The sequence below is a fragment of the Acipenser ruthenus genome, chromosome 59 (genome assembly GCF_902713425.1).
Source record: "Acipenser ruthenus chromosome 59, fAciRut3.2 maternal haplotype, whole genome shotgun sequence".
Lineage (NCBI taxonomy): Eukaryota > Metazoa > Chordata > Actinopteri > Acipenseriformes > Acipenseridae > Acipenser > Acipenser ruthenus.
Genome location: NC_081247.1, coordinates 1983721 through 2005146, shown reverse-complemented (window position 1 = coordinate 2005146; position 21426 = coordinate 1983721). Strand labels below are relative to the sequence as shown.

General features: G+C 40.1%; 1 protein-coding gene across 1 annotated transcript in view; it reads right to left on the bottom strand.

Annotated features, from left to right (window-relative positions):
* Positions 1-3192: 3192 nt before the first annotated feature.
* Positions 3193-21426, bottom strand: part of LOC117966773 (titin-like) — a 62753-nt gene continuing 44519 nt past the window's right edge. Inside the window, exons 15-26 of the mRNA XM_059018356.1 lie at positions 19488-19748; positions 16715-17017; positions 15073-15171; positions 14254-14281; positions 13160-13230; positions 11794-11859; positions 10629-10712; positions 10099-10164; positions 7631-7711; positions 7112-7177; positions 6962-7026; positions 3193-6559 (exon numbers count right to left, since the gene is read on the bottom strand). Coding sequence (XP_058874339.1) covers positions 6557-6559; positions 6962-7026; positions 7112-7177; positions 7631-7711; positions 10099-10164; positions 10629-10712; positions 11794-11859; positions 13160-13230; positions 14254-14281; positions 15073-15171; positions 16715-17017; positions 19488-19748 — 1193 coding nt within the window. The 3' untranslated portion in view covers positions 3193-6556. The remainder of the gene's footprint in view (positions 6560-6961; positions 7027-7111; positions 7178-7630; positions 7712-10098; positions 10165-10628; positions 10713-11793; positions 11860-13159; positions 13231-14253; positions 14282-15072; positions 15172-16714; positions 17018-19487; positions 19749-21426) is intronic.

Below are 21426 nucleotides of genomic sequence, written 5' to 3'. Positions count from 1 at the left end.
TGTTTAGTGCCCTTTTGTAAATGAGGTCCTTAGTCTGCACTGCCCTCTAGTGTTCAGCACAGCCAGTGCAGTAAAAGTGCAACAGGCAACCCTGCAACAGGAGAGGAGGAATGTGAAGGGGGGTTCTTATCCATGCTTGAAGAGCAGAGGCAGGCGCTGTGATCTGCTGCAGGGACACGGCTTCAGCACTGCGTTATCTCAACAGCAGGGTGTGAGGGGCGGGTATTCTCATAGTCATGAGCAGCAGAGCCTGGTAATGGAAACAGAAAGAAAAACAAGCAGTTTAGGATTCCTGGAGTTTAAAAGGAGGAGTTTCATTAAGACAGTAGTCTGGGGCTCTGCAGTACAGAAATGTTCTTTTGATTTCCTTGTCCTGTATTGGAAATCCTGAGCACTACTGTACGATAATCAAAGACTTTTTTTTATCTGTAGTAGGTCTGGTGAAAGAGGGAGACTGCTCTAAGTAGCAGAGGGACTGGGAGGCAGACAGCAATACAGTGACTTTCATCTGAATTAGAAAAGTGTAATAAAGCTGGACTCTTCACAATCTGTTGCTTGTTTAAGAATGGCTTGTCTGTTTCTGCTCTATAGAGAATGGCTTGTCTGTTTCTGCTGTGTTTGTGGTGCTCCATGCAGCCTTGCTCACCTGTAATCCTTCAGGTTCAGGTGTAGATCTGTACAGAGCTGAGGAGCAGGATTAGTAGGGTGATATAGACCAGCGCCCCCTTCCTCTTGTCTGTGGTACTTGATACAGCCCTACTTATAATTGCACTAAAACTTTGTATAAGAATGAGAAAGCGCCGGCACAAGGGAGTGGATTCTAAATCGTGAGGAGAGAGGAGCGGACCGTCATGTTTTATGGTACTTCTTGCTTTTCATGCCTGACATGGTCTGTCAGCGCACATATCAATAAAGTGATTCCAGACCATGCCATCTTCTGTAGAAGTCACCACCCTGCATAGTCACATTATCGACGACTCATGCTCACAGAGTCTCTCCTGATTGGTCAAAGGCAAAATGTGTCTTGAAAATGTTTCTCAAAGTAAAACCCAGGTGTACTACGGGAAACATGGAAACATCCGGCACACACAAGGAAACATTTTGTCTGTGAACGTGTTCAATAAGAAGAAAGCACATTACAGGTAATCTTCATCTTCTTACCTTGTAAGATGAACTCCACACACAAAGTGAACCATAACAAAGGATTATGACAACAAGGTGGTAGGTTAGATATTAGTAGAGGAAGCCACAGATAACACACAGTGAGTAAAAGTAAGCTGAGAGAAACATTTAAGTTATAACGCTAATAAAGGTCTCGAAAGAGGCCCAGGTAGTAGCATTTTGCTATCCTGTCACACATTAGTTTGTTGAATACCAGACTAAGGCTCCATTGAGTGATGATGTGTTTCCTTAGGGGCTTACCCCACCCCCCCCCGATGAAACTACACACCATGGGGTGGGAACCTACAGGGTGACATTACCAACCAGGTAGCATGTTGGAGATTGCAGCAATGTGAACCCTTCTTTCCATTTGCCTGTAAGGGCAAGTAGGATGTTTGTTATTTACTCAGACAGGCCTTTGTTCCTCAGTAGTTGCCCTTCAATCTTCAGGCAGCTAATAGTAACAGTGAAGGATTGTGGGAAACATCTTCCCGTTGTCCTGGGAGAGGAGATTGCTGCTCATCTGTAGGTGCAGGGGCCCAGCTTCCACCATCCTCAGTATCTTTGAGATCCAGAACCGCTTGGGCCAGTGAGGAGCTATAGGATGAGACTAGCTTAGTCTCAACATACTTACCTGAGCACTGTTGGCATTGTGGCAGGGGCTGGTCTGCATCAAATAACGAAGACAGAATAACTAAACAGTGGTCAGAGAACCATTGGCAAACTCAGACCACAACATGGTCTCATTTGAAGTGCTTTTTAAAACCCCCAAAGTAATGACTAAAGATAAGGTTTACAATTTCAGAAAGGCAAACTATGAAGGTATGAAAAAGAGACTAAAAGAAGTAGATTGGAGTAAAATAGAGAAAACACCCATGGAAAAAGGATGGCTGTTTTTTTTTTAAATGTGGTACTAGAGGCGCAAAACAATTACATACCAAAAGTTGTCAAATCTAAATCTAAACAAAATTGCCAAAATGGTTTGTACTTGTGAAGACCCATCTCTCTGCTGAGTAGATCCACGATGAAAATCTTTATAAAACAAATGTATTAACTGATTATATTGTATTGGATTGCCGGGTAGGATAATGAGAACACAGTTAGTGCTACAGAAGGCAAAGTGTTTTTTTAGCTTCATTAAAACATTTCTGGAAAATAGAAAATGAAAATATGGGCTAGATTCTCAAAGCTATTAACTCCAAATAGTCATCATTAGCATGTTTTATTCAAACAGTAAAAAGTCACACAATAAAGCTGCCAAACAAGAAATGTAAAAGACATTTAGTTTAGTGACTTACGAGTAGTCTGAAATTGATTCTTATGTGTGTAATGTGTTATAAATAAACATTTGATATGCAAGTTGCACTTTTATTAGAATACTTACTTGACAACAAAGAATTTTGTAGTATTTTTTATTTTATACAAAAAAATATGTAAACGAAGCTGCATTAATAAATGGAAATAATAATAATAAAACTATTTTATGCAAAAATGTTTTTTATACAAAACTAAGCTGCATTAATAAATTGAAATTATAAAAATAATAACAATAAAACTTTATTTTATGCAAAAATGTTTTTTTATGCAAATGAAGCTGCATTTACAAATAATTATAATAATAATAAAACATTTAAAAAATATCTTTCCCCTCATTGTCTTTGTTCTCATCTCAGCACACTGGAAGTGCAGCTGCACTCACACACACAGTACAGAGCACATCTTGTTTACTGAGCCTCATCTCGGCACACTGGAAGTGCAGCTGCACTCACACACACAGTACAGAGCACATCTTGTTTACTGAGCCTCATCTCAGCACACTGGAAGTGCAGCTGCACTCACACACACAGTACAGAGCACATCTTGTTTAGTGACCCTCATCTCAGCACACTGGAAGTGCAGCTTGTCCAAGATTAGTACTATTTATGATCAGAACGAAACTGAGAAGACTAAATCCAGATTCCAGCAAACATATAATAAAAATAGAGACACAATATAATATAAAATGTTACACATTGTTTTTTTTTAAAAAAAAAAGTATAATACTCTCAATCCCTCCAACCCTCCACTAACAGTAAATTAGCACACACAGCGTGCCTGCAATGTTCCAGTTGTTTAGCTGCTCGAGTCACAATCAGAGATCATCTGAATATTCTGTACCTGCACTGTTCCATTAGTTTAGCTGCTCTATAGAGTCACAATCAGAGATCATTTGAATATTCTGTACCTGCACTGTTCCAGTAGTTTAGCTGCTCTAGAGTCACAATCAGAGATCTTTTGAATATTCTGTACCTGCACTGTTCCAGTAGTTTAGCTGCTCTATAGAGTCACAATCAGAGATCATTTGAATATTCTGTACCTGCACTGTTCCAGTAGTTTAGCTGCTCTAGAGTCACAATCAGAGATCATTTGAATATTCTGTACCTGCACTGTTCCAGTAGTTTAGCTGCTCTAGAGTCACAATCAGAGATCATTTGAATATTCTGTACCTGCACTGTTCCAGTAGTTTAGCTGCTCTAGAGTCACAATCAGAGATCATCTGAATATTCTGTACCTGCACTGTTCCAGTAGTTTAGCTGCTCTATAGAGTCACAATCAGAGATCATTTGAATATTCTGTACCTGCACTGTTCCAGTAGTTTAGCTGCTCTAGTCACAATCAGAGATCATTTGAATATTCTGTACCTGCACTGTTCCAGTAGTTTAGCTGCTCTAGAGTCACAATCAGAGATCATCTGAATATTCTGTACCTGCACTGTTCCAGTAGTTTAGCTGCTCTATAGAGTCACAATCAGAGATCATTTGAATATTCTGTACCTGCACTGTTCCAGTAGTTTAGCTGCTCTAGAGTCACAATCAGAGATCATTTGAATATTCTGTACCTGCACTGTTCCAGTAGTTTAGCTGCTCTATATATTCACACTCTGAGATCAATTCAATATTCTTCAAGCAGTTACGGAGCAGGTATCTATTTTTCTTTTCAAATAAACTCTTTTGAAATATCTTAAGACAGTTTAAGGTTTGATTGATCATCTGAACGTAGACGTTTTCACAGTTGCCCACAATGCCTTACACGTGGCCAGGTACCAGCTTGATACCTTTGGAGTAATTACAGAACTCTCCCTGAGCGAGAGGCTGGATATACAAATCCAGTGGAGGCGACTGTTTTGTTCCCCATTGTAATAACTACAGTAACTGCTGAGAGAGACAAATTTGTGGACCAACATTTTTAAACTTTACACTAGACACAAGACTCTCCCCGGGTTTGCTGTTGAATTGAAGCCCAGTTTATGGTAAAACTATTCCCTGAGCATCACCTCTCCCTAGTTTAGTCAGAGCAAAATCAAGCTGTTTCACACAACTAACCCTTATTTCATTTCACTGGAGCTTTTTGGTCCCTGCACAGAAGTTGTTGTGATGTTTATTAACAACACTCAAGGGATTATGGGAGACTGAAATCCGGAATGAATACAACACTCTAGTACTGTAAAGGAGAAGACAACAAGCAAACAGGATATATCTAGAGGGGAACATCATCACACCAAAAGAACAAGCAAACAGGATATATCTAGAGGAGAACATCACACCAAAAGAACAAGCAAACAGGATATATCTAGAGGGGAACATCATCACACCAAAAGAACAAGCAAACAGGATCTATCTAGAGGGGAACATCATCACACCAAAAGAACAAGCAAACAGGATATAGCTAGAGAGGAACATCATCACACCAAAAGAACAAGCAAACAGGATATATCTAGAGAGGAACATCATCACACCAAAAGAACAAGCAAACAGGATATATCTAGAGGGGAACATCATCACACCAAAAGAACAAGCAAACAGGATATATCTAGAGGGGAACATCATCACACCAAAAGAACAAGCAAACAGGATATATCTAGAGGGGAACATCATCACACCAAAAGAACATGCAAACAGGATCTATCTAGAGGGTAACATCATCACACCAAAAGAACAAGCAAACAGGATATATCTAGAGGGGAACATCATCACACCAAAAGAACAAGCAAACAGGATATATCTAGAGGGGAACATCATCACACCAAAAGAACATGCAAACAGGATCTATCTAGAGGGTAACATCATCACACCAAAAGAACAAGCAAACAGGATATATCTAGAGGGGGACATCATCACACCAAATGAACAAGCAAACAGGATATATCTAGAGGATAACATCATCACACCAAAAGAACAAGCAAACAGGATATATCTAGAGGAGAACATCATCACACCAAAAGGAAAGTCGTAACAACAGTTCTGTGATGTCGTCATGTGGATCAGACATGGCTAATGCTTTACAACATTGAAAGGCATCATCTGAAATGTTTGTCTATCTTTCTTTTAGTTTTACAGTCACTTTTACTTGATGGTTCCTGTACTTATCACTTAAATATATCCTATGTGGGTTTGGATAATCTAAACTTGTATAAGGTGTGTATATCCTATTTGCCTTGTTACTATTATATGTCATTGCAACCCGGATTGCTTGCAGCAGTTTATACACTTGGAAATGCACAGATCCAAGTCAGCAAAGCAAATAAAACAAATTCAACAACATACACTGAACATTTTCTCCAGTTCAAAGATTGCACCACAGTTTTTTTACCCAAAATATATTTAAAAACAACAAAAACAAAGAAAAAAAAGTCAATTGTTATATTAAGAGCTCCAAGTTGTTTTTTTATATCTTGTTTTTACACTGGACCACAAGGTTAGCTGGGCCATTCAATAGATGCAGAACAAAATATCACCCTATTTGAAAAATAAATACATCTATATTTAGTTATTGTTATTATTTTCTTTGCCATGACTATTTTAAATAACACTGTGCTCCCTCACTATAAGATGGTTGTTCTAGTTATTCTGTGGTACACCACAGAACAGGTTATAAAGTGGTATTGTCGTGGCTCCTATTTGCCCCATAATGCCATTACAGTACTACCTGTGCTCTGGCTATAAGGCGGAACACAAATTGTGGCTCCCAACTACAGTATTATAAAGGGCGGCACTGTATATACCATATGCATGTCTTGTATCATGTGCATTTATATATTATTATGTTAATTATATTTAAAGCTTTAATTAAATGTTCCAAAATATTACTGACAACTGTGTTTATAATACCTATATAATTTGTATGTATTGTTGTTAACAAATATAATGTGTTTGTAGAGTAAAAGCACAATGTTTTTCTTTTCTGTAGAATGGCCCAGTAACTCTGTCCTAAATCAACAAACCAATTCAGTAGCCAGGACCAGGCCTGAATCCCAGGGATCTTCTCTAAATTCAGGAGGGACTGTGATCTCTGACATGCTCTCCTTCTCAGTGTCTCTGGATTCAGGCTGGCTCCCATCCCTGGGGACCCTCATTCTTTACTGATGTGGGTCAGAGACAGATGAGAAAATAGTCAGCTCTTCACACACTGAAACAAGCTGAGAAGAGAGCTGAATAGAAGGGAGGGAGGAAGGCTGGCACTAGTGGTTAAAGCTGAGGGACAGAGGGAGGGAGGTTGGCTCTAGTTGTTAAAGCTGGGACTGGGAGGGAGGGAGGCTGGCTCTAATGGTTAAAACTGCGGGAATGGGTGGTTGGTGCATTGTCTCAAGTGGTTATAGCTGAAGGAGTGGGAGGGAGGGAGGCTGGCTCTAGTGGGTAGGGGTGAATGACTGGGAAGGAATGAGTTTGACTAAAGAGTTTAAAGATGGACCTGAGGGGCTGGAAGGGAAATGGAAAAATGATTTAAGGAGCAGGGAAAAGAAAGTTACTGTAGAAATACTTACCTTCCTTTTCTTCTTTGGGAGGACTGCGGCATACATGGACTCTACATTATCTGCTGCTGGTTTGCCTGTGGAGAAATGCAACCTGATTAATAGAGGGAGGAGACAGAGAGAGAGCGAGGAGGGGCTCAGATACTCTCCAGCAGTCCTTACCTGAGGGCTTTGCTTGGTTGATCTCAGAGTACAAAACCTCAGGTTGTTTACCTGCCAGGGTTTTACCTGGGAAATAAAGAGAGGATACTACATGAAAATTATTTGAGTTTGAGAATCTGGCCCATTATTTTTTTTTTGTTAGCGTTCGTCCAGTATAGAAATGAACAATAGGCTAGGAGACATTATTGTGTCACTCTTCTCAGCAGATCAATTTTTCAATACTTGAAGACTCTTCTTTTCACTTGCAGCCTCTTCAGTTTGATCCAGCAATGTTTATTCAATGCCATAACTACTTACTTTAGAGAAGAAGGTGTCAGGGTAGGGGGTGAAAGGGAAAAACAAATCCCCCCCACCAATCTGTTCCAGTACTGGCTGGAGGGGAGTGTAAAGGGTACAGCATTCATTCTACGTTAGAAACATTAACAGTTTATATTATCCCTTATAGAAACACTGTGTGGAAGGGTATTAGGAAGCCTGCCCAATACAGAGTGTTGAGGGGAGGAGAGAGAGGTTTTATACCCTTCTTCTTCTTCTTGTTCACATTCCTCATGTCGAGCTCTGAATAAAGGACGTCATTGTTGTCTGCAGCACTGGGGTTATCTGGGGGAATAAATATGTGTTGAGATCCACACTGTGGATTACTGGCTGTGAGAAGGGTATTCAATCATGCATTTGGTATATTGTCACTTGGTGTGGACAGGCTAGCTGTAGGGGTGACATCAGGCCAGAAAGAATCACACACGCAGACAGTACTGGGGTTGATACTGAGACGCAATGGCTGCGCTCAGTGTTTTAATGAAACAAGTAAAAGATTTAAACCAAAACAGCACACGGCACTTGAGGTCAAAATAAATAGACAAACAAAACAGATTAACAGATAGACAGATAAACAAACAGTGGACTAACAGACAAACAAACACGGTGAGTCCGAACAAACACACAAGTATTGTGCTGGTCCTTCCAGCACGAAATAGCAATTGTATGCTTTAATTTAATTTACTTTACTTTTTATTCTCTCCTCTCCACACCCGTTCTCCACTCACCGAACACACAACCCCGAGTGAGTGAAACGTGCATCTATATATACTGTTGTGCCGGGATTCAATTACTAATTAATTATTCACTTGAATCCCAGCACGTGAACTAATTTGTGCAACCCTGTGCTCACAGATTATTAAATACTTTAAATGCACGTGCCTAATACAACTATATATTTTAAATCAGTCGTGCTACACAGACCCATTTATATCCCGTGCACCAACATTAACACACCACACGCAACACACTAATGCACACAGGAGCGGGGCACATTGCCACACTTGGATATATTGTTTAACAGTCTTGGTTTAAGTAGTTGCAGTTGCATCTGGATCTTTTTTCAGTAGTGTGCTTAATGACAACTGTATAATGCTTAAGAAACATTTGTTCTATAAGTATGCTGAGTTACCTTAACTGATGCATTATTATTTTAGATTCGCTTTACATGGTTGCATTATTCAGCCATTACATCTTGGCGATGTTTAAGGCAGTGGGATGGCCAGAGTGGAGCTCTCAGAAACATGTCTAACCCTGTGGCAATGCGCCCCGCCCCTGTGTGCATTTGTGTGTTATATGTTGTATGTATGCGTGCGTATGTTAATGTTGGTGTATAGATTGGTACACGGGATATAAACGGGTCTGTGTCTCACGTGTGTTTAAATTGTATATTTGTATTTAGGCACGGGATTGCACATCACGCATGTGCATTTAAAATATAATGTGGCACGGGGTTGCACGTAATGAATTCACGTGCTGGGATTCAAGTGAGTAATTAATTAGTAATTGAATCCCAGCACAACAGTATATATAGATGCACGTTTTAGTCACTTGTGGTTGGGTGTTCGGAAGAGGAGAACGGGTGAGAGAGAGAGGAGAAACTAGAAAGTAAAAACGTGGAAGATAAGTGTTTGTTCTCACCGTGTTTGTTTGTCTGTCCGTGCACCGTTTGTTTAGTGTCAGTCGTTTTGTCTGTCTGTTTATTTTGGCGTCAAGTGCCGTGTCCTGTTTTGTATTCCGTTGTTCAAACCTTTTATTTGTTAATAAACGCTGAGTGCAGCCATTGCACTCAGCTCATCATCACCACCGTCTCTGTCTGTGTTTGAATTCCTTTCTGGTCTGACGCAACCCACTCTGGCCGTCTTTGTGACAAACCCCCACGTTCATCTGGTCCCGCTAACCTGTCAGCATGCAACACTCTGCCTCTGGTGTATGTGAAAAATACCACATTTGTTCTATGTATTTGATGGTTAATGGTTACACTGGGGTACCACATTCTCTAGACATTAGACATGTTTCTGAGTGCTTTACTGCAACCATACACTTTTAAGAAGTGATGACTGAAACAGAAAATGACATACTGTACAAATTAAATCCAAACAGGAAGAATACATTAGTTAGATAACTCTGGAATCTACACCCATACCAAGCTGCTTTAAAGTCCATGAAATACAAGGCAAATATTCAGGCAACCTTTTCTTGCAATTTTTTACTTAGAGGTAAATCAACACTATGAATGCGATGTTAAGTTTGGTAAACAGGATGCTACTGTATCAACTAGCTGCTCCATAATTTACCAGAAATGGTTGGCCAAAGAATGCCTTGTGTTCCACTGGCTTTAGGAATCTATAAACCTCATTTGCTGCACACATTTTGGAAAGCAATTAGGATTTCATATTGCTGTTTTTGGTACTGAAGATATAAACACGGACAACAGATTCTCATGATTCTGATACTTGGAAAAGGATACTTTCTTTCTTTTTAGTGATTTTCCCCCCCTACTCTGTTTTTAGTTGGGTGTCCCAGTTTAAAACAGATTTTGAAATGGGGTTCCCTTGTCAAACAGACTTGAGATCCTCCAACTGAAACATGAACAAAACGTTTTTGGGTGTGTCTTTGTTTGTCTCTGTATATCCGCTGGTGGAGCAGAGAGGATTTTCTGTCATTCTTACCTTCTGGTTTCTTGACAAGGACATTAGAGTACAGGACGTCACAGTCATGTTTTGATCTAGGTTTAGCTGAAAAGATAAATACTCAGAACAATGAAACAAAATGGCAGTCACTTTAAGGTCTAGGGTTACATTGTAGTGTGCCTACGCAAAAGCCCTACCAAACTATCAAAGCAAAGCAGTATCCATAAGCCACTAATGTCCAACTCTCCCATGCCCACAGAGGAAAATGGAAGTTTTCAGAGTGTAGATAGAAACAACCTACAGTACACTTGTGTGATAAAGATTATTATCACATACTGAATCACACAGTGTCTTTTTATTCAATATGAAAATAAGTAATATACAGGTTAAATTTAATGGCAAAGATAATTTCTTCAGGAGGTGGAATGTTCATTATGAAATTACTATGGTAAGCATTGGAAACATGGAAACCCAATACATGTTTTTTTTTTTGTTTTTTTTTCTGACCTGCTAATAAAATATCACATTATAATATGAACCCTGAAAGAGAGGAGACACTACAAAAATACCTGGTTTTATGTTCTTTAAGTCAATCACAGAGTAAAGGATGTCATCACCATTTGATGTTGAGGGGGTGTCAGTGACATGCACAGCTGAAAATACAATGTGGCACCATTAGTAACATGAAAAGAATCACCACACCTTTATTATTATTATTTATTTCTTAGCAGACGCCCTTATCCAGGGCGACTAACAATTGTTACAAGATATCACATTATTTTTACATACAATTACCCATTTATACAGTTGGGTTTTTACTGGAGCAATCTAGGTAAAGTACCTTGCTTAAGGGTACAGCAGCAGTGTCCCCCACATGGGATTGAACCCACGACACTCCGGTCAAGAGTCCAGAGCCCTAACCACTACTCCACACTGCTGCCCTGCTAAAACCTTATATTGGATGTACAGTATACACAAAATGTAAGTTTGACATAAGGACACATGCCTACATATACCCCCAGATTCTGACACCCAATAGCTTATGCTAAAGAATGTCCAGACCAGATTTCATCACAACTGAATAAGTTTCTTAAGACAGAAGTATAAATGTACGTGTGACGGACAGATAGACATGGCACCTCTAGAAACAAACAGATTCTAATACTCAATTATGTGCTGAAGAATGTCCTGTGGCAGGGCACAGAAGCCCTGCTGCCGTACATAGTATGTGTGGTTTAAATATAGGGTTGGCAGGGAGGGAGTTAAAATCCTCCCTGCCATAATACGTGAGAATATGGCTGGAGTCTTAATAGAATGATTAATTGTTAATTAGCTTCCAGCCACATAGTATATAAGGAAGGGGAAATCCTTTGTTTGGGAGTGTTTGGTGAGGTTTTGTTGGTGTTTAGGTGAGGCTTTGAGTCGGTAACTGTATGTATCTGTGTGTAACTGTGTTGTGTTTGAGGTAGTGAAGGCGAATGCTTAGCCTAGGTCTTATTGTTTTGTTTGAACCTTTTGTTTTGGCACCTGTGCCTTGTTTATTTGTTCCAGTGTTTTGTTTGTTGGTTTAATAAATGCCAACTTCTCAAACAAAGGATTTCTCCTCCCTTATATGCCATGTGGCTGGAGCCTAATTAACCATTAATCGTTCAATTAAGGCTCAAGCCACATGGTGCGTCAGGGAGAGAAGGTGTCAAGTGGGATGGGAGAGAGAGGAGTTCCAGAGGCCCTGACCTTTGTTCTGTTGAAACGGCTTCACTTCTGTGTATACACTCTCTAGGTTGGATGCTGTGGAGTTACCTGGAAATACAGTCGACAGAAAAGAAAGAAAGGACCAGCATCAGAACAAGAACAGGTCCTTTCTGCAAGCACACTGCCCAGGGCAGTATATACACCATCACTGTCTGCATCTGCATCCAGCATCAGAACAAGAACAGGTCCTTTCTGCAAGCACACTGCCCAGGGCAGTATATACACCATCACTGTCTGCATCTGCATCCAGCATCAGAACGAGAAGAGGTCCTTTCAGCAAGCACACTGCCCACGGCAGTATATACTCCATCACTGTCTGCATCTGCATCTACATCAGAACAAGAACAGGTCCTTTCTGCAAGCACACTGCCCAGGGCAGTATATACACCATCACTGTCTGCATCTGCATGGAGCATCAGAACAAGAACATAAGAAAGTTTACAAACGAGAGGAGGCCATTCAGCCCATCTTGCTCGTTTGCTTGTTAGTAGCTTATTGATCCCAGAATCTCATCAAGCAGCTTCTTGAAGGATCCCAGGTTGTCAGCTTCAACAACATTACTGGTGAGTTGGTTCCAGACCCTCACAATTCTCTGTGTAAAAAAATTGCCTCCTATTTTCTGTTCTGAATGCCCCTTCATCTAACCTCCATTTGTGACCCCTGGTCCTTGTTTCTTTTTTCAGGTCAAAAAAGTCCCCTGGGTCGACATTGTCTATACCTTTTAGGATTTTGAATGCTTGAATCAGATCACCGCGTAGTCTTCTTTGTTCAAGGCTGAACAGATTCAATTCTTTTAGCCTGTCTGCATACGACATGCCTTTTAAATCTGGGATAATTCTGGTTGCTCTTTTTTGCACTCTTTCTAGAGCAGCAATATCCTTTTTGTAACGAGGTGACCAGAACTGAACACAATATTCTAGGTGAGGTCTTACTAATGCATTGTAAAGTTTTAACATTACTTCCCTTGATTTAAATTTAACACTTCTCACATTTCTGAGTCAACATAAACTCCTAGAACAAGAACAGGTCCTTTCTGCGAGCACACTGCCCAGGGCAGTATATACACCATCACTGTCTGCATCTGCATGCATTAGGAATGCATCTTCTCAACACTGACTAATTGTGATAAGTTTGAAACAGTAATCAAGACTGATGTCATCTATACCATTTAAGATATTATTTAATAGACTTCAATTAAATCCATTCCATTTACTGTTTCTGGGCTAAATAAATTAAATAATTTTAAGTTTTAGTATAGTTTACAGTTCATACTATTAAGTTTTGGAATTATCCCATTGTACCTTCTTAAGAAGAGTATGATCAGAGTTCTTATCTGTCAGTAACTCACCAGGCTGTTGTCCAAGTCCAGAGAGCTCCATTCCCCTCGAGAGCTGTGCAGGAGTCTGATCTGCAGGGCGCCTGTAAGAGAAAGAGAGAGGGGATCAATGTGCCAGAGAGGATAGAAGCTCATTACTGTTGCTTTGTTTCTATGTGCACCATGAAACCAGACCATAAAACTCAATCTCATCTTGTTCCAACATCAAACTGGGGCTGCCTGCAGCTGATAATACCTGCAGGCTAAGAGCACATAGGCACTTTCAAAACCATAGCATATTTGGTTGATAATTTCTTTTATATGGTCCAGATAAATTAAATTATTATCAACCTTAATCTCTATGGTGCAATATTGTAAAAATAGCTTCAAATAATAATGCCCATCTGTCCATTGGACTAAACATTAAATGACAGTATCAGCTGGAATTGTGTTTAAGGGGGCCCTTGTTTTTGAACTTGGTACACCCCTCTCGTTTGCAGTTTGTACAGCCACTCAATGAGATCTTGCTCATTGCCATAACTAAGGGTAGGTTGCCTCTCCTTCCCAGAATCCTACTGGTAAATGATGCTTTAGTACGACTATAGTTCACATCTAAATATGAATGTTCACATCTAAATGCATTCAGTGTCCTGAACCGGTCCTGACCACTCTCTGAATGTGAAAGACAGATGTTACACCAGATGACGCGAGATGGCTTAACTCATTAAAAAACCCCTGCAGTTATGAGAAGTGAAATTAGTGAGGTACAATGCAATTGATCCCCACATAGCCACAGCGGAAACACTTTAATAATCTGATTCAGGGCTTAAAATTGCTTGCATTCATGGGAAAGGCTCTAACTGAGATGAAACAAGGTGGTTTGGCCAGAGTTTCACGCAGGTTTCAGGGAAGAAACAACATCTTATAAATTATTTCTCTGTGGAGCCTTCCAGGTTTCAAGCAAACTGCACACCATGTGTGTACAGAGTGAGATCTCAATGGCACAGCATGATGAGTACCTGCAGCACAGCAGTCACAACATGCCAGAGCTACAAGAGTCACGCCAAGCTCATATTCTATCAGCCATTGCAGCCGCTTGTAACTGATATTAAACCTTGTATTCTTACCTTGATTTGGCAGCAATGAACAGAAAACCTGGAAATAAAGGAAACATGTTGTAATGGTATGTTTTTTTTTACTGGGGTTGGTTTTGGTCTGTGTAATTTGATCTATATTGGTAAATGAACTGCAGTTCAGTGCTTAGGGACTTAGCAGAGTGTATTAACAGAGTACACAGATTTCAGAGCAGTTTGAGTTTGACTGCACTGCAATGGCAGTCTAGCTGCATTATAAACTGATGTAAGTCATAATGATATATGTTATTAAACTTTAAATTAAATAAAATTACAATTTTATTTGAAAGGTGGGGTGGTGCATATTTCTAATCAGAATGTGAGAATAGTTTATGTTTGTACATGGAAATCTATTAATGACACAAACCAGTTGTAATGTTAATATACACATGGAAACTGACAAGGTGAAACAATTCAATTGGCTTGTTTCAATAAGCTCTGGCTGCAGTAACACATTCTCTAAACCTTTAAAATGCTGGAGATCTTTGTAATGGAGCCAAAAAGGAGTAATTCCAGCCCATTCTGCATGAATGCTGTGAGGTCTGTGCGTCTCATTCAGTATTATAACAAAGGAAATACTCAAATAAATGTAATACATTCAATAATACAGGTTTCTAATACAAGTCTTTCTCAAGATATTCAATGAAAGAACTGGACATAATGTTTGTCCTTGAATTTATTAAGATGGTTTTAATATTTCTAAACTTATCACTATTAAGTCTTTGACAAAAGTTCTGAATAAAGTCTTTATCTGTGTCTGAAATGCAGTCTTCAATCAGCCTTTAACTAGTAAATTCAGAGTGTGAGTCTCACCTTTGGTCTTGTATCGGTAGAACAGCAATATTGTGACCACAATAAGAATTATCAAAACAAGCGAGCCACTGAGAGGTCCAATGATCCACAACCAGGACTCTGAGGGCAGAGGGAGTGTCATTCACAATCATGAGGAATACTGGACACATACAGCATGATTTTCAAGAGGCAAAATAAGAACTAGGTCGCAAACTGATTTAAAAAGCCTGATTAATGTAAACATGTCACTTGATTTATATTTTTGAAGCGTCAAGAAGTGAATACACGACTAATTTCAGCTAAACCCTTTGAAAGCTGTATACTTAGTGCCCCAAATTAGGTTGTAGAAACAACCTAGTTCTTATTTTGCCCCTTTTGAAAATCATGCTGTATTCCTACAAATTTAAGATGCAGGCAATTTTCCACCCTCAATTTCAGGAAAAATAAAACATGAAATAAAGATGTATTTACAAAGATACAACATTAATTACGCATATGGAGGCAGTTTGCGGCCATCTGTGATCACACAGAGCATTACCAGTTAAGCACTGCTTCTCATTTCTAGTCATGATTACTGCCCCTGTTTTTTCCCTTTCCAATTGCTTGGCATGTCGAAAAATACAGGGGTCTGATCAGCATGTCATGGATGGTTCGAGATCGGCCAGTGACATTTTTGTTCGTCTTTTATCAAGCAGTCAGCCACGTTCCTGTTTGTGCACTCGGGCAGTGTGACAGAAAGACAATGATTCTTGGTGGCCCGACCTGTGAGGGTGCTAAGTAACGGAAACAGAGTACCCTGGACTACTTGGCCTGACACTTCGTTCCAAGGGTTAAAAGGAAGTTGGTCATTTAGAAAAGGGGCAGAGCTTCAGTACACTAACTCATTGACCCGGAAGGGAAATGATGTGGCAGAAGCGGATTGGAGGAGTGGCTGCAATCGTTTACCAAGGGGTCATGAGCGATGGTATAAATAGGGGACGAAGCGACGTAATCTGTTCCTTCGTTTTGGTTTATAAAAAGTGACCCGGAAGGACCTGTGTTTTGTGTATCCGTATCGTGAGTGTTTGTTTGTTCTGTCTATTTGTTGGTTGTTATCAGTAGACAGCTAACACGTTCCGGAGCTGTCGTCAGAGTCCAGCACAAACCCGGAACAGCACTGCACTTGTATCACAAATAATTGTATTTGCACCACTAGCACTAATTCATGCACTAATGGACTTGTGTATGTGTTTTGTGTGGGTGTATAATAAAAACGGGACTATTATTTCGGGACAAACCTGGGGATTACAATTTAAGTAATACACACTGCTATATACATACTGCTGTATACTTAACATCATTTATTGTTTTCTGTTTGTTTTGTCGTAAGGCACTGGACATAAAAATATCATTAAACTAACTTTGCACCTGGGTTATAATTGTCTGTCTGTTCATTGATCACCTGCACCTGCACACTGTTAACCACTTTGCCACAGGCAGTCACCTCTTTTGTTGGCGATTTTAATACACCCATCAGTATACTTGAATTTAAGATGCAGGCCATTTTTGAGAAGAAAAAAATTGTTTAAAATGTGCGGCGTAAATTCAAAAGAATATGGTATATAAAGCATAAAAGTTCAGGAGAGTTCAAGAGCTTGGCAAAAGGTGAAAATAGGCGATATACTTTTTGATCTGTAGAGATTGTTGTTACTTTCCACTTCAATGTGTAGCTCCTGGCTGCTCTTCTTCACTCCCTGTGACTCCACAGCACACGTGTAGTTCCCAGTGTGGCTCTTCTCAGTGCTGGCTATGCTGTACAGTGCAGAGTCAGTGCTGTTAGTCACAGGCTCCACGTCTCTCACAATGGTGTAGTGGAGTTCAGGGCGGGGGGTTTTGTTCACTGCTGCCTCACAGGTCAGGTTAAGAGCCTCTCCCTCCTTCACTGTGGCTCCTGGAGATGCTGTCAGAGTCACCCTGGAGAACAGCTCTGACACAAGACAACAAGAACACAGTCAACGGGTCTGTGGAGAGTCAAACCAGGTGAAACCTCTTCCAGCTATAGACAGTGCAGCCTTAAGGACTGACATTGTGGTTATAGATACACAAATGAATAGTTTGACTGTCACAACAATTAGATACATGCCTTTAACAGCCATACAGAGAGATTATGTACTGAATGTTCATTGTGTACTAAGAGTAATCCCACATATGAGCCGGCAGCTGATAACCTCCTGAGACACGTTGCTTATTTAAGACGTGTTTGAGACCTCTGGATCACGGGTGGGATCATTCTCAGACACAATAAAGATTCAGTGCATAATCTTGCTTATACCATGAATGAGACATTTCCTGCACACTTTATATTTATGAGACTAATTTGATTTGGAAAAAGCAACAGGCCGACAATGGAGAGAAACATTAGTTTAGTGAATGGGTGGCATTAGTTTAGTGAATGGGTGGCATTAGTTGAGTGAATGGGTGGTATTAGTTGAGTGAATGGGTGGTATTAGTTTAGTGAATGGGTGGTATTAGTTTAGTGAATGGGTGGTATTAGATTAGTGAATGGGTGGTATTAGTTTAGTGAATGGGTGGTATTAGTTGAGTGAATGGGTGGTATTAGTTGAGTGAATGGGTGGTATTAGTTGAGTGAATGGGTGGTATTAGTTTAGTGAATGGCTGGTATTAGTTTAGTGAATGGCTGGTATTAGTTTAGTGAATGGGTGGCATTAGTTTAGTGAATGGGTGGTATTAGTTTAGTGAATGGGTGGTATTAGTTGAGTGAATGGGTGGTATTAGTTTAGTGAATGGCTGGTATTAGTTTAGTGAATGGGTGGTATTAGTTTAGTGAATGGGTGGCATTAGTTTAGTGAATGGGTGGTATTAGTTTAGTGAATGGGTGGTATTAGTTTAGTGAATGGGTGGTATTAGTTTAGTGAATGGGTGGCATTAGTTTAGTGAATGGGTGGTATTAGTTTAGTGAATGGGTGGTATTAGTTGAGTGAATGGGTGGTATTAGTTTAGTGAATGGCTGGTATTAGTTTAGTGAATGGGTGGTATTAGTTTAGTGAATGGGTGGTATTAGTTTAGTGAATGGGTGGTATTAGTTTAGTGAATGGGTGGTATTAGTTGAGTGAATGGGTGGTATTAGTTTAGTGAATGGGTGGTATAGTTTAGTGAATGGGTGGTATTAGTTTAGTGAATGGGTGGTATTAGTTTAGTGAATGGGTGGTATTAGATTAGTGAAAGGGTGGCATTGGTTTAGTGAATGGGTGGTATTAGATTAGTGAATGGGTGGTATTAGTTTAGTGAATGGGTGGTAGTAGTTTAGTGAATGGCTGGTATTAGTTTAGTGAATGGGTGGTATTCTAACCCACAGTATTCTAACTTGTATAAAAAACACAAGCCAAGTTAGTAGAAACAATTGATGCAACCTTGGCCCCCATCGGTTTTACAGTTGTGCCTATTTGCTTTGTGCTGGACAAGGTTGCCCCAATGGTTTCTTGAAACTTGGCTTGTGTCTTTGATATCTCCACTTTAAATGTCTGGGCACTTTTGATAACTTGCTGTTTTTTCACATTTCCAATGGGTTTTTGTTTCAGATTCCAAAATAAAAAATAAAAACAATACAGATGCCTTTGTGCTGTTACTAACTTCTGTTTCTACTAGTTTATTCATAAGCTATTGTTTCATTTAGAGAGGTTGAAAGTGTCTCCTTATTCAGCCCAGCAGTCTGTTTAAATGTTTAGGATACAGCAGATGAAAGCAGTTCTGGCGACTGTATTATTTTATGTTTTTTATTTTTTTATGAGATACGGAGATTTATGCAATGTCTAACGATGGAATTTCTCAATCATGGTAAACAAATGTTTTTAAAAATAAAGTAGCTTCCAATGTAAATGTATTTGTTTTTCTGTCTTTCCCTTTTTGTGATGTTCACTGCTTCATGCTCTACAAGGTGAGACTGGCAGAGTTGTGCTGTCACTGCACCATGTACCCAGCACCCAGAAGGAGCGGACTGCTAGGTCTGTACAGGCACAGACAATGCCAGGTGGATTTTAATACTGATAAAAATGATTTAAATGCAGTATTTGAGGAGCAGCATGACTCAACTCAGAATGATTGTAAACATCATAAAAGGTAAGACAAACATGAAAAAATATAGAACATGTAATTGGAAGTTTCTCATTAACGGTTTAGAGAAAAAGGTTTGATCTTAATTACTGATATTTATCCTGTGCCTCTATATTGCTATATTTGGTATGGCCTGCTGTGGATTCTTACAGCTTCAAGACAGCTTGTCAGAACACAAGACCTTGCTATCGTATCAGAAAGCTCTGCTCTTATTTAAGCACTTTAAATTATTAAGACATCAATTAATACAGCTGGACTGGACTTCAATATTAATTTATCAGAGAGACATTACAGACAGAGAAGGGGTGATGTTAGAATGAACCTACCTCTCACTGACACCCGCACCTCTGCAGAGTCACCATAATGGTAGGAGCTCAACCCCCACGCTGTGCACTTGTAGGAGCCCTCGTCACTCTTTGAAACACGAGCCACACTCAGCTCTGTGTCAGCCTGGGACTGTAACTCTTTATTATCTTTATAAAAGACAACCCTGGTAATATGATCATTATAGCGGACACGACACTTCAGAGTCAGAGCATCTCCTTCAAACACAGGCTGGGTGGGAGTCTGCAGGATCACCCATTCATCTGAAAAGACAGAAGGAGTTCAGATCAGCAGGGCTGAGAGACGGGTCAGGATTGAGGAGTCTGCAGGATCACCCATTGATCTGAAAAGACAGAAAGAGTTCAGATCAGCAGGGCTGAGAGATGGGTCAGGATTGAAGAGTCTGCAGGATCACCCATTGATCTGAAAAGACAGAAAGAGTTCAGATCAGCAGGGCTGAGAGACGGGTCAGGATTGAGGAGTCTGCAGGATCACCCATTCATCTGAAAAGACAGAAGGAGTTCAGATCAGCAGGACTGAGAGACGGGTCAGGATTGAGGAGTCTGCAGGATCACCCATTGATCTGAAAAGACAGAAAGAGTTCAGATCAGCAGGGCTGAGAGACGGGTCAGGATTGACCACTGACTGGAGGGAACTGACAGTTTTACACAAACACACCTGCATCACCACCACTACACTCTCACCATCTCTCCCTCCTCACCCACTTTCTCTCTTTCACTCTCACTGAATAGATCTCATTGTCTTTCTCACTCTCTCTCACCCCACACTTTCTCTCTTACGCCCCTTTCTACATTTTACTGCATTTAATCCTGTACTTTACAGAGTACTGTACTGTAATCTGCCACAAGTGTTATTCAATCTGTAGTATTTTGCATTTAATCGTACCCTGATGTAACTATCACTGACACTGTTATCTGCTCCGATATTGAATCGTATTTTGTCATATACTTGTACTTACTAGAACTGAAGTCATTGTATTTTATCTTGCTCTTAATGGTATTAATACTTGTACTGTGATTCTTGAAATGTATTTTTGGTTTACGACTGTAAGTCACCCTGGGTAAGGGTGTCTGCTAAGAAATAAATAATAATAATCTCTCTTGGTTTCTCTCTGCCCTCCTCTGTATAGATCACAGTCTTCTTTCTTTCTCTCTCTCTCTATATAGATCTGACTGTCTATTACTCTATTTTTCTCTCACTCCCCGTGGTAAGGCTAGCATCACAGCAAAGGCTGCAGCTGGCAAGAGAGACTCAGAGGCTAGATAGCTGCAGTAAAGTGCTCATGTGCATGTTTAATTACAAATAACACAGTTACAAACACTAAACAAAACACATTAACAAAACAAAAAGGCACAAGGGCCAGAACAAAAGTTCTACAAAACATACAGCACAGCACAGCACAGCACAGCACCGCACCTTTACCTCTATCACCAACATTAATTCTAACACTAACACCTTTGATTACCCTTTTTATACACCTGTGACTGGAGCCTAACTAATCATCATTTATTCAATTGACAGCTCCAGCCACATTCCCACGTGTGTTCTGGCAGGGAATTTAACCCCTTCCCTGCCAATGCAATACCCCCCAACACCCCCCCCCCCCCCACCCACCCCCCCACCCCTCCACAACTCTGGCAGGGCTTTCACCCTGCGACATTCCCTCACCCCCCTCTGTATGTATTTATGTATTTTACAATCTATCTCTGTCTCTCCCTCTCTGTTTAGACCTCTGTATTTATCTGCCGCTCACTCTCCCTCTGTACAGATTTCACTTTCTCTCACTCTCTAATCCTCCTCTGTATACAGTATTGCTCTCTCTCCATTCCCCCTCTCTTTTTATCTCAACTATACACCTTGTATTACATCATGTATATAGTGGTTTTTGGTGTAATAGCTGAGTTGTGTGTCTTTTTCTTT